This window comes from Dermacentor silvarum, chromosome 10 (assembly GCF_013339745.2).
Source record: "Dermacentor silvarum isolate Dsil-2018 chromosome 10, BIME_Dsil_1.4, whole genome shotgun sequence".
Classification (NCBI taxonomy): Eukaryota; Metazoa; Arthropoda; class Arachnida; order Ixodida; family Ixodidae; genus Dermacentor; species Dermacentor silvarum.
Window position 1 is genome coordinate 125,616,108 of NC_051163.1, and position 13,426 is coordinate 125,629,533.

At 45.1% G+C, this 13,426-nt stretch overlaps 1 protein-coding gene across 5 annotated transcripts in view; it reads right to left on the bottom strand.

Annotated features, from left to right (window-relative positions):
* Positions 1-13,426, bottom strand: part of LOC119431833 (peroxidase-like) — a 219,545-nt gene that overhangs the window by 34,548 nt on the left and 171,571 nt on the right. For all 5 annotated transcript variants that reach the window (XM_049657755.1, XM_049657757.1, XM_049657754.1 and 2 more), the window contains one exon: positions 9,711-9,846. In XM_049657755.1, coding sequence (XP_049513712.1) covers positions 9,711-9,846 — 136 coding nt within the window. The remainder of the gene's footprint in view (positions 1-9,710; positions 9,847-13,426) is intronic.

Consider the following 13,426-nt stretch of genomic DNA (forward strand, 5'->3'; position numbering starts at 1 on the left):
CTCCATTGACGTCATACGGAACCTCACGGCGACGGCGACGACGACGGCGACGCCGACGGCAGAAATCTGCTTTTGAGTGTCCATGTAATTGCTATCGCAATAATAAATACCCAACATTAACGAAAGACTGCGCGTTTCTAACGCGTTTGTGCTAGCGCGTTACGGCCCGTGTAAGAAGCTGGTGTAAGACGCTGTGGCCTCTCCGCCTTACCCCGTATTCATAAACGCTCCTCGACTTGAACTTGACTTGCCACCGCCTTGGGCAGCGCGTTCGAAACGCGTTGAAGGCGGTGGCAAGTCAAGTTCAAGTCGAGGAGCGTTTATGTATACGGGGGTTATACTCTCTCAGCAGTCATGTGATGCTGTTGGCAAACGCGGTGCACGTTCCGGCATGTGTAAACAGCTGCGTAAGACGCTGTGGCCTCTCCCCCTTACTAGAGAGTACTGCACGTTTCTAACGCGTTTGTGCTAGCGTCCCCTTAAGCGGGAGATGGTGCAATTATAATGAAGGGCGCTGTTATAAAATATGAATGACGTCACATATGGCGCGTGTCATTGGTGGAAGTCAATCGTTCGATTTAGTGCGGCGAGACTGGGCGAATTACACGGAAGATTCACGGTTTACCGATGATTCCCTCCGGAGCTTCGCCCACTCATCATCATTCACCCCGTGGATATGCGGTGTTTTTTTTCTATTGCCGGACGCGACCATCGAAGAGTGAGCCCAATATTTTTCTACGTATCTACGTATCTAGGATCTACGTATCGCAATAATTTTACAGCTTCGCTGTAAAAATATTCTGATACGTAGATTTATACTGCTCTCCGGAATTTTGTGCAGTTGTAAATCCTTTCTTTGGTTTACAAGTGCTTTACCTCATGATTAAGCAGCTATTTCTTGGCCTCAAAATTGTTAGTAGCGTCGTTGAACAATAGCAGGCGTATGCGTCCTGAAGGTTATGCTTTCCATTTATGTAATGTTAACTGCAATTTTGCAATATTGAGGACATTTAGCGCTTAAAAGAAAAAAAAGTTTGCTCTCGTACGCAATATTATTGTCTCAAATTCTCTATCTCACTAAAGGTAGATAAGAGCTTACTGGTACGAATGCTAGACTAAATCAGATTGAAAGCATGTTTCCCAGCTTCGAATCAAAACTGCTTGAATAGATGCACTTGAAAACACGAGTAAAGCATCCCATAGTACTCCACGTTTCCGGGCTATCAAATTGACCGATCAAGAAGACAGAAGTAGGCGCTCAAATTTTAGTCTTTGGTATTCCTGATGACAAGGGAGCAGATTTTAAACCTATTGTGATCACAGGAATATTTCACGACAAATTTGGAGTTAAATAACTGTCACTGCATTCATAGCCTTGGCATAACCTGTTATAAATGACACGTCATATTTTTTACAGCATTTCAGCGAAAGGAAAACTATTTTAAACAAAGCCGAAATACAAACATTAATAGGTATCTAGCGTTTATAATTTAACGTTTCTTTAGAGTGTCATATTGAGCAGATATATCTGTTCAATATGACCATTCTAAAGAAACGTTAAGTTATGAACACTACTTTAGGCAAGCACAACATCTGAAAACTCTCGAAAAAATATCCGAGGATATCCAGGCACTTCTTATGAATTGTGAATGCGAAATCATTAATCTCAAACTGAACGCCACTGAGTGGTCTTTCAAGTTATGCGCTGCGAGTATTGCTTTCGAGGTTTGCTGCGGGGCACGTGAACGAGGTTGCGATTAAATTGGGGTCGGTTATTATTACGTTAGCCTGTTGGCTGTTGACCAGAATCATTTGGACGATATTGCTGAGAATCCAAGTAACTTTCTCTCTCAGCCCTACTGGGCATAGCTGATGCACTCGCCTGGCGGCCTTGCGCGCAGCGCCTCAGCCCAATGTGGGTGAGACGGACCAAGCACAGCCTTCCGAGAGCCCTCTCCCCTCACGTGCAGGTGTTCCGCTTCGCCCGCTCTGCACCATCGCTGCGCGCTTTTTTGACGCCGGCTTTTTTGCTCAATGGGCCATTTCATGCTTTCGCATAAAAAAGACTTCCCTAGTACACGACAACCGGCACATGGATAATGATATGCCAATTTGGAATAACGAGATGCTTGACAGATTGACTATCCAATGATGCGCGTGTCAATCTAGGAACAATAAATGCTTGAAGCATTGTGAATAATTTTGAAGAGTTTTAAACATATAGATCATTGAGTCGTCATATTGTAATCTCAGAGACAAGGCATGACAGCGGTATACGTGGTGAAGATGTAGTCTTTAAAATAGTCCGAAGGCACAGAGCCAGTAGGGTGGTGGAGTAGACATTGTCATTAGACCGAACACTGAATTAACTGTTCTAAAATAGATAAAGAACGCTGAAACATTGCGTCTGTAGCTTAAAACATGTGTTCAAGCTAACGTTGTGCTCGCTGCATACGGAACACCTTTCTCCGACGTCACATTTCTACTAAATTATATCAGTATACGGCACTGCTCAATAAAGGCAAACAAATTGTGGCTGGTGATGTTAAGCTGCCAGACATGGACTGATGCAGCCTTAAACCTGGCTGTGCTTATTGTGAAAGTGCTTGTATACTTTTCGCCTAATGCTTCAAAGTAGTATTCTTCAGGAGAAATTGCAGACCTAATTCGTGTTCGTCTTTACACCTGGTGTTTCGGCCTCGCGTCTTGTATGGTATTTTGGTTCCCGTTGAATCGGCACAATATGACGACATTCTAGTCTACGCCAATTTCGCGAGTATGTTGTCGTTAAAGGGCATGCATCAGCTCTTTCATTTCCATATGGCGTTCCCCAGGGCAGCGTCCTGGTGAACGTCCTTTTGTTGACATTGTCAACGTAATCGGATTGCCAGTTCAACTTCATGTTTTCGCGGACATTTTATGTTTTTTTAATGAAGTAACAACAGGTGATGTCCAGAGAGTGAAAGAAGTGTGCGCTGCAGTGGTAAAAATTTCTTGTGGGAGAAGCCATCCTGGCTTCTTACAAGGTGGTGATGGGGCAGAATACCCAGAATACCACGAAACGGGTTGATTCAAGATGAGTACATCGTCGTAGCTGCTGTAGTAGCAGAAATGACTGACCTGGATGAAGATGGTTTGAAGGTCGTGCGCCATGGTATTGACTGAACAGTTGGGATTCGGATAAATATCACGGAACTCGAATAGGGAATTGACTTCAGGCAAGTGAATCCAAACAGATGATGCACTGACATTGAGCAGCATTTAGACACAGTGCTAGCCAAGAGAAGCAGCCCAACTCCAAGAGTTATACTGCTGTATGTACAAAAGGAGGAGCAAGCCAATGCTGTTCTTAATTTTAGGATGCTGTAAAATATGCGAATACCGAATACATAGATGAAGAACACTTGCAATATAAGCCAAGTGTCAAAATGATTCATTTTTCTTGCGCTAAGTACTGTAGGATGCGACCAGGACGAACCGAACATTGGATATGAAGCCGACACGAAGTGACACCGGGGAGCGCAACCCTCTGTCACTTCGTGTCGGCTTCATATCCAGTGCTTGTTTCGTCCCTCTCGCGTGCTACAGCACTTCGCGCAAAAAAATGAATACACACCAACTAGCCCAATTCATAGCTCTTCTAAATGACAAAATGACAGTCATATGAAGAACTAAATGCCTTTCTCAAACTACCAGAAGTGTTACATGCGAAGAAGTGAATCGTCGTATCCCTGTTACATTATCCGAGTAGGTGACAAAACGCACTGATGCTGTGATCCCCACACTCGCTCCAAACACCGAGCCGCCAAACAAGATCGATCGTGCATTCACGAGACTTCACACCAAGGATTATGTGGAGACGCCACGACGTGTTTCAGGTGCCAGCGATTTGAACATCTGACAAAGTATTGCATGGGAGAACAGCGATGCAAACGTTGCGGTGGCAAGCACGAGTCCTGCAAGCTCACAGACGGCTTTGTGCGTTCTAACTATGGTGGCGAGCATCCAAAAAGCTACAGCAAGTGTTTCAGACGATCTGAAGCATTGAATAGCGAGGAAATATTGATAACATAACTTTGTTAGTTTCTTAAATTATGTTTTTTTCCATTGTTTGTGTTCTTTTTGGTCCTACATGTAATATTACAGGTTTTTAATTAATTTATAATCATTTCTACTTCCTGCGTAAATAACTTGTTTATTTTTGTGTATGATGCTTTTAAACATCCGTTATCTGTTTACCTGTCACATGTTGAGATGAATGTATGATCTCCTGGGTCCCGCCAAGCTGTTTTCTTGCAGCTTTTAGCCCAGATGTCCAGTAATAATATTTTATTGTAAATAAAGATAAATGAATTATCGTGTGTTCCTTCGGTGTTCCTCGGAACGAATTTCACTAACGAGTACCACGTTGTGCTCGAACCACGACCGGTCACGCACGCACTGCAGCTGGCTCCGACGTTCCGGTTGAAAAACTCGTGTTAAAACGTGGCCGTCGCACCGGGGAAGTTCATGCTAGCGTTTCCGAGGCGTGCATCATCGTTGTTGGGTTCCTGGAGGGCAAGACGACACTGTCATTTGTCCTCAGTATCGCGCTTCCGCAACTCGGGGTCGGCGGCTTTTCGCTGACGTTTGCCTCAACATCGCGCTCCCGCAACTTGGGGTTCGCGGCTCTTCACTGACTTTTCACCTGGGCTTCAGAAGCCCTCACGCTAGAATCGGCACGTCGACGACGAGCCCTTTGCCGAGCGCCTTCGCGGCGCCGTAGCTCAAACGCAGCCTGCTCCTCGGCGGAGCGGTGGGCGGAGCGTGCGCCAACCCCCTTTCCTTCTCTTTCCTTCCCGGGGACACACCAAACGACACTGAGTGGTCGCGCGTGTCACGCGATCCACCGCCGGCGCAGCTTTACCCGCACCTGCTCTTTCTTTCTTTCTTTTTCTTTCCTTTCTTTTTTTCTTTCCTTTCTTTTTTCTTTCCTTTCTTTCCTTCCTTCTTTCTTTCTTGTCCATGGCTCATACCCGCATATCCGTGGCTCATACCCGCATAGTCAATGCGGGTATGCGCTACATGTGAGCTTTTGCGTGACCACAACGCCACCGAAACTTGTGAGCTAATACAAGCTTTGCTTGAAAATTTTGGATGCCACCGCATGAGCCCTGCGTTATCAAGTAGCTAACGCGTTTGCTGGCCACACTACTTTTCCGAATCAGAACGGGTACGGCGTACACGGCAGCTTGGACATTTAGGACTGGGGTATTCTGCCTCCACAGAGCGTCTTGTCCGCTCTGCGGAGGCAGCGGAGAGATGGACGGTGCGGAACACTGCATATGATCTTGCTGGCATTACAGTGCGGAACGAAACATTCTACTTGCGGCCATTATAAGAAGAGGTCTCCGTCATGATTGCTCATAACGTCTAGCGTTTCCCGAAGGTAAACTGACCGAGCCCAAAAGAGGTACTACGCCTTCTTGCGTTTCTTATATATACTGAAGTTTCAGACATCGGGACAAACTGTATATTAAGAAACAGGCGCTGCAGGCGGAAAAATTGCCCGTCTCGAATGCCAGTGTAAAACCGCCTGTAACAACACAACCACCGCCACCACCAAGGCGTAGTCTGCCCGCTTTGTTTTCGGTACAGCCTGACGGCGAAAGTAATTGCAATTTATCGCAGTAATGTGTATTATTCCGATTTCAATTATATGGACAATTCAGGCATGTGTTCACAGTCGTCATCGCTGTTAGCACAGGCGCGGTCGTGGGTATCCACATAAATTTAGGTGTATGCATGCTATATGTTTATGCATGCCGTACGTATATGCAAGATATTTTGCCATAATATTGTCCTGCCAGTGTTGCTAACAACAAAGTCTTACGTTCTTGACAAAGTTATTCCTCAGAATTCTGAGAATGGTAGCCCGCAAACAAATGTCGTGAAAAATGACATTCACAGCGGCTGGCTTTTATCTGATATCTTTTAAAACTAATAAATATTGAAAGTGAAACACAATATCAATGCCCAAACTTCAAAGTGATGTAATTTTGCAAGCGCGGTTTTTTTATGGGCAGAGTAGTGGTGTCTGCGCAATGTCATTACAAGCCCTTTAGGTCGTGCCAAAGCTTTTAATGTTGCCAGAAATTCGGCGCATCTGCGTATGTCGCGAATGCGTTAGGAGGACCCGTGTACATTTAGAACACCGTCTGAGAAGTTCAAGTGCCACGCAAAAGCTTGCGACACACTACACTTGATCGTGCGTAGATGTCAACTTGGCATCCATTGCTCAAATGAGTGATTGACATAGGTGGTCGGTGTCCACTCCAGAAACCCTGTCAGATCACCGCTACCTTGAATGCTCGCTTTTTGGTACTGCAAGTACCCCTTTGAAATGGTTGACTAACTACGCACGTTGGCAATTTCACACCCTATCACGAAAACCTTGCGAAAGCTCAAACCTCAAAGCACAAATGACAAATCATGGTGTACTCTTCAGCTGAGGGAGGAACGCCTAAGGGTGCGTGAGATGCGCAGACGGTTTCAGCGGGCGGGAAATGCTGATGTGCTTGAGCGTTTCGAACGACAGTATGGTGAAGCGTTCTTCCAATACAAACACAACATCAGGAGAGCGAAAGATCTGTTCGGCAAATCAATTTGCCAGTTTGCCAAGATGGTACTTTCCTAATACACAAACGTCACAATAAATTGCTGGGAGTGGTCTTTGATGCGAAATGAAATTTTCATGCACATGTTTATTATCTTAAAACTCAGGCTGAACTATGTGTTACTCGTCTGCAAAATTTCATCCGGTACCACTATATGCTAAATTCTGCTATCGTTCGCCGATTATATAGACAGGTTCTGCTGCCCGCACTCGCGTACGGGTGTCCTGTCTGGTGGCCCCACTTTTCCTCATTGCACTTTACCTCTCGAGTACTGTTAACGCAGCGTTCGGATCTCATTGCCATGACAGGCGCCTACTAGAGTGTACTGATAGTACACTGTAAGCCTACCATACCACGTGAACTTCGGCGCTACACATATTGGCTCACTGCCCCACTCTAACCGTTGACTTAGACTTTGTGTCGCATTGGCTCTTTTCATAATTCCTAATATCACCCATTGCTGTCCGGACACCTTTCATCGAAACTAGATCGAATTCCCCTATAACCCATGGCACGACCATCCCCAGCAGGAAATTCAGATTTCCTTTTACATGCCTGAACTCATCTCAGGCCGGCCAGATCTCTCGCGAAACCGTGTATCATATTTACAGGGACGAGGCTTTTACAAGCACTGCAGCTGGTGTGGCCTACGTTGTTTTCTATCACTCCGGTCGACTGATTTGAGTGAGAAAATACAAAGTCATCAGCGCCACAAGTGCCTATAGCGCTGAAGTCATCGCATTCACTGATCCGCTTTGTTGTGTAGAAGCCTTGCACCACGCGGTCATGGTGTGCCTCTACGCGGACTGCTTATCATTGTTAGTGTCCCTTTCGCGCCTTCGCCACACCGACTCGCGCATTCGGTCTCTCAATTGGGCACTTGAGAGACCGAATTGAGGGGCGACGCCTCGGTTTGTTTCACGTCCCGGGTCACAGAGGTATACCGGGGAACGAGCTGGCGGACACGGCTGCCTCGTCTGCTTCCGTGTAAAGCGCGCTGCGGGAAAGTGCACAGTCTATTAAATCTGCTGCACGCAGTTTTACAACATTGCCCAAAATCTCTAGCACTCATATTGGCAAACAGAAGGCAAAAATACGAGCCTCTACAACGGGGTCAAGAGTGTGCGTTCATCCCGCCCTGGTTTTGCCCTATCAAATATCTAGGACACTTGTCTACGGGACAGGGCCATTTCTCTTATTACTTGCCGCGCTTTACGCCGACGAACACATGCGCGTGCGGCGCAGTTTGCGAGAGCGAGATCCATTATTTTACATCCTGCCCGCTTACCGTTGCGAAACTACGCCATAGTTCCGATGTTGACATAACACCCGCACATTACCCTGCATTCATTGAAATGCCATCTGCGTATCCTGATGGGTATTGGTGATGTTCTTTCTTTCTTCCGACTCGCGTTTATTTATATTCATCATGTACTTACTCACACTACCATGCTTGTCTCCTTCTCATAATTTCTTGCACGCCTGTTACTCACCGATTGTAGAGCATAAGTCGACAATGGTGAGGATTGCCACGTGTGAAATGGCTCTAACGAATGCATGCTTCATCCTCATCGCTTCCTTGTGACTTTATTTCTTCATTCATTTCGCTCCCGTCTTCGCGGCACTATACCGAATCGTAAAATTTTGTTTAACCTAACGTTTTCGATTTCACCTCTTTTTCCCATAATGTCTGCTCGCAGATTCAAGGACGGAGAACGCTCTGCACCACCCGCGTCCCTAAGGCTATCCTGCTCCGGATCGGACCTGACGACACTTTCCTCCTGCAATGAAACAGACCGTACGGCATGCGAACAACTCGCAATAAATGTGCAGCATCCCGCCCTGGGATCACTGCCGATCCCCATATACCTCACATCGCTAACATTTTTTATACAAATTTTTTTCATACTGGGACTTAATGCCTGGGAATACGGTAACCTCATATCATTCGACCTTTCTATCTACAACTTATTTATCAAACCTGACACTGCACACTGTTTTAGCTTCCGAATATATTTTTGTTTTAATTGGCTTTAAAGTTTTTTTTTTCGGTTTTCGTTTGGAAAATCTGGTTCAGTTAATCTAGAATTTGCCTTATAGCCTGGTATACCTTTTAGTGGCACGGCATGCCCTTATTTTCTCTTGCTTTATTTTTCATGTTGAGGGAAAGTACTTTGGTACTGTACTCATTGTTTCGCCCATTGGGCGAAATTGTCAATATATTAAATGTTTTACACGTCTAACACGTTTTAAATTTTTGTTTAGGTTAAATTTGTCTTGCCAATGTGACTATCCGCAGCTTTTTCTTACCTGCAGTGAACTCCCTACCAATGATTACGCATGACGCATGGATGCCGTAAAGAACAAATTAACACATGACGAATCAAACCATCGTTCAGTAAAAGCATTGAAAATTTTTATAATTTTGTACTTTCTCTAAAGAAAAGTCGCTGCAAGAGCATGTGCAGTTATAATCAATTTCTTCAGTGCTGACTTAAAAATGTTAAAGTGATGTTTCACTTCGTGAACGCGCAATCGTATGGACGCCGTGAACATGCACAGTGAGCACCACGGCGTCGAAGCACAAACGGCAAGGGCACGAACGCGGTGGCAGACGCTACATTGATCTCGATGGTGGAACGCCTGGTGTGTATCCTGGAAAGCTCATATTGCTACGCATGCAAAGAGAGACGCTGCAAACATGCACAGCGAGCCCCACGGCGTCGAAGCACATACGGAAAGAGAAAAACGCGGCAATTCCATTCTCCATCTCCGAGGCGCCTTCCTCCTCCGGCGATCGCTTCCCTCGTGGCTTCAAACATAATCTCGCCGATTTCACAGACGGGCCTTCTACGCTTACACGCAAAAAATAAAAGAACTGACCTGGACGGTTTGAGGAGTCCACACTCCACAATATAATCCCCAATAAACGTGCTCTCATCAGCACGCACGTAACGTTGCACAAAAGCCAATAACCGTGCTCCCGATTAATTTCAGTTGAGTCTGGCTCTTATTCCTAAGTGGAACCTCTTTACAAAAGATCGCACTGCTTACTTGGTGACCTGGAAAAGCCTCTCATCGTTCCAATGCGGGTTGATGCATGCCAGTTGACGGGCGATGCGGTTGTGCTCTCGCATCCACAGTGTTTGCATTGATAGTAGGCCAGGCTGTTGGTTGACCCGGACGTCTCCTGTAAGGTGCGCGGTGACGCATTCACTTCACACGAATTACGAGAGCATAGGAGTTTGTAGAGGTGCATAAAGCTAAAGATAAACAAAGGATGAAACACAGGAAACAGAACCTGGAACACAAGGTTATCGCAGAGAAAACAGATGTCTCTGTTTACTCGCATGCCATAGAGAGCCTACATGCAAGCGCCGTTTCAGGGTGGTGACAACTCCGAAAATTTGAGCGATATTGACCGCCAAATTTGGTGAGTAGCCATTTTGATTCCCAATTTCGCTAGAATACGTGGCGCATTCCTGCTTTCTTTTTGTCACGCTCTGGTTTACCCATTTTGGCACGCGATCTATTCAATTACTTTAATTTATTTAGTTTTGCCCCAATGCGCACACGATACCTGCATACATCTTTAATAGACTAGTTGCCTGTTTTTATTTTAACACATCAACTTATTTTTTTCCACAGCATAAAAAGCAACAAGTTATAAGGCACGGTGGCTTGCTCGTGGTAGTATTTTCTCACGCAAAGAATGTGTACTGCAATAAACATTGTCGTTGCCTTCCAGTTGTACGCACGATATAAGGGGTGTTTTTCGAAGTGTGCTGTAATAAAAACTGTGCTTAAAGGCCTGTTTAACTAAAACGTAGACGTGCCATGCACTGCTCTCAGGCATGCTTTGGTTCTCTGGCTGCTGATGCCAAAGTTTATTTTTAAATTAAATTAGTTTCACGGCACCAACGGTTGCGGGAAACGTGGTCTGTCGGTGGCTCTTTTCGCCATTTTGATTCCCACATGCTATATTTGGCGGAATATTTTACCCGCAAATTTACCTAGCGGCGGCAAGTACCCTTACAAAGGTTGTCACCACCCTAAAACGGCGCTTGCATGTAGGTTCCCTAGTACGCCATCATGAGCATCAAAGTTAGGTATAGCAGGAACGGGAAGATTGAAGCGCGGAATGTGGCAAAGGGGATAAAAACAAAACTATAAGGATAAACTTTTCAAGATAGCTCCTATTATATAATGTCGATTTATGGTGGCGTGGAGCAGAGGTAGAATACCCGGCTTCAAATCTGAAGGTCGTAAGTTCTAATCCTACCCCAGTCCACTACATTTTCAGGCATGGAGTGGTGCCTGACACCGGCAAGAAAAAAATATATCGCCGAGAGCTAGTGGGGCTATACCAGTTCAGGTGCAACCAAGCTAGGAAGGCCCATAAAGCTTCATCAAAGTCACTCCCTCACCAGAACAGGAATTGGCCTCCCTGGTGCAGTATTCGGCCACTACCTCCCTCATGACTCCGACAATTAACCCATGGCCCTCAGTTCCCAGTGGCTGCGGAGCACCTGACCAAGGCGGCGGTCAGACCTGCTACGCGGCAGAGGGTGCTAAGAATCTCTGGGTCAAGACAGGCCGCCAATGGAAACTTAACCTGGCAACGTTCAACACGCGCACCCTCTCGAGTGAGGCTAGCTTAGCAGGACTATTTGAAGAATTATCAGGCATTTCCTGGGATATTATTGGCCTTAGTGAGGTTAGAAGAACTGGTGATGCTTACACAGTGCTGACTAACGGCCACGTCCTCTGCTACAGAGGTCTTCCAGATAAGAAAGAATCCGGGGTAGGACCTCTAGTGCATAACAACATAGCGGCCAACATTGATGAATTCTACAGCATAAATGAGAGGGTAGCAGTTGTAGTAATAAAGCTGAATAGGAGGTACAAAATGAAGGTAGTACAAGCGTATGCCCCAACCTCTAGTCACGATGATGAATAAATAGAACAGTTTTATGAAGATGTTGAACTAGCAATGAGAAAGGTGCAAACTCAGTATACTTTAGTCATGGGCGACTTCAACGCAAAAGTGGGGAAAAAGCAGGTTGGTGATCAAGCAATTGGCAACTACGGCATTGATTCTAGGAATGCAAGAGGAGAGATGTTAGTAGAATTCGCGGAAAGGAATAGGCTCCGAATAATGAATACCTTCTTCAGGAAGCGCAGCAACAGGAAGTGGACCTGGAAAAGCCCTAATGGAGAAACAAGGAATGCAATAGATTTCATAGTCTCTGCCGATTCAAGCATAGTGCAGGATGTAGAAGTGTTAGGTAAGGTTAAGTGCAATGACCATAGGTTAGTGAGGTCTCGGATTTCTCTCAATTTGAAGAGAGAGAGAGTGAAATTAGTCAAGAGGAAACAGGCCAACCTAGAGGCAGTAAGGGTAAAAGCAGACCAATTTAGTCTGGTGCTTGTAAACAAATATGCAGCTTTAGAAAAGGAAGATAAAGACAACATAGAAGTAATGAATGAAACCGTAAGTAGGTTGATCTCAGAAGCAGCAATTGAAGTGGGAGGTAGGGCACCAAGGCAACCAGTAGGTAAGCTCTCCCAAGAAACAAAGGACCTAATAAAGAAACGACAGAAGATGAAAATGTCCAACTCAAGAGATCAGATAGAATTCGCTGAACTGTCAAAACTAATCAACAAGAAAAAAGTAAGGGATATTCGAAATTATAACGTGGGAAAGATTGAGGAAGCCGTAAAATATGGACGCAGCATTAAATCAGTAAGAAGAAAGCTTGGCATAGGACAAGGCAAGATGTATGCACTGAAAGATAAGCATGGTAATATCATCAGCAATTTCGATGACATAGTAAAAGCAGCGGAAGAATTCTATACTGACCTGTACAGTGGCCAAAACAGCCAAGCTACTTTCATTCAAAAAATAGTGATGTACCGGATACAGAGGCTCCTTCTATACTAGCGCTGAAGTTAGAAGGGCCTTGAAAGACATGACCAGGGGAAAAGCTGCTGGAGAAGATGGAATAACAGTAGATTTAATCAAAGATGGAGGAGATATCATGCTTGAAAAGCTTGCGGCCCTTTATACGCAATGCCTCACAACTTCATGTGTACCAGAGAGCTGGAAGAACGCCAATATTATACTAATCCATAAGAAGGGAGACGTTAAAGAACTGAAGAATTATAGACCCATTAGCTTGCTTTCAGTATTGTATAAAATCTTCACCAAGATAATTTCCTATAGAATCAGGGCAACACTTGACTTCAGCCAACCAAGAGAACAGGCTGGCTTCAGGAAGGGATATTCTACGATGGATCATATCCATGTCATAAATCAGGTAATCGAGAAATCTGCGGAGTAGAATCAACCTCTCTACAAGCCTTTCATAGATTATGAAAAGGCATTTGATTCAGTAGAGATACCAGCAGTCATAGAGGCATTGCGTAATCAAGGAGTACAGGAGGCATACGTGAATATCTTAGCAAACATCTACAAGGATTCCACAGCTACCTTGGTTCTCCACAAGAAAAGTAGAAAGATACCTATCAAGAAAGGGGTCAGGCAAGGAGACACAATCTCTCCAATGCTATTCACTGCATGCTTAGAAGAAGTATTCAAGCTGTTAGCCTGGGAAGGCTTAGGAGTGAGGATCAACGGCGAATATCTCAGCAACCTTCGGTTTGCAGATGACATCGTCCTATTCAGCAACAATGGAGACGAATTACAACAAATGATTGAGGACCTTAATCGAGAAAGTGTAAGAATTGGGTTGAAGATGAATATGCAG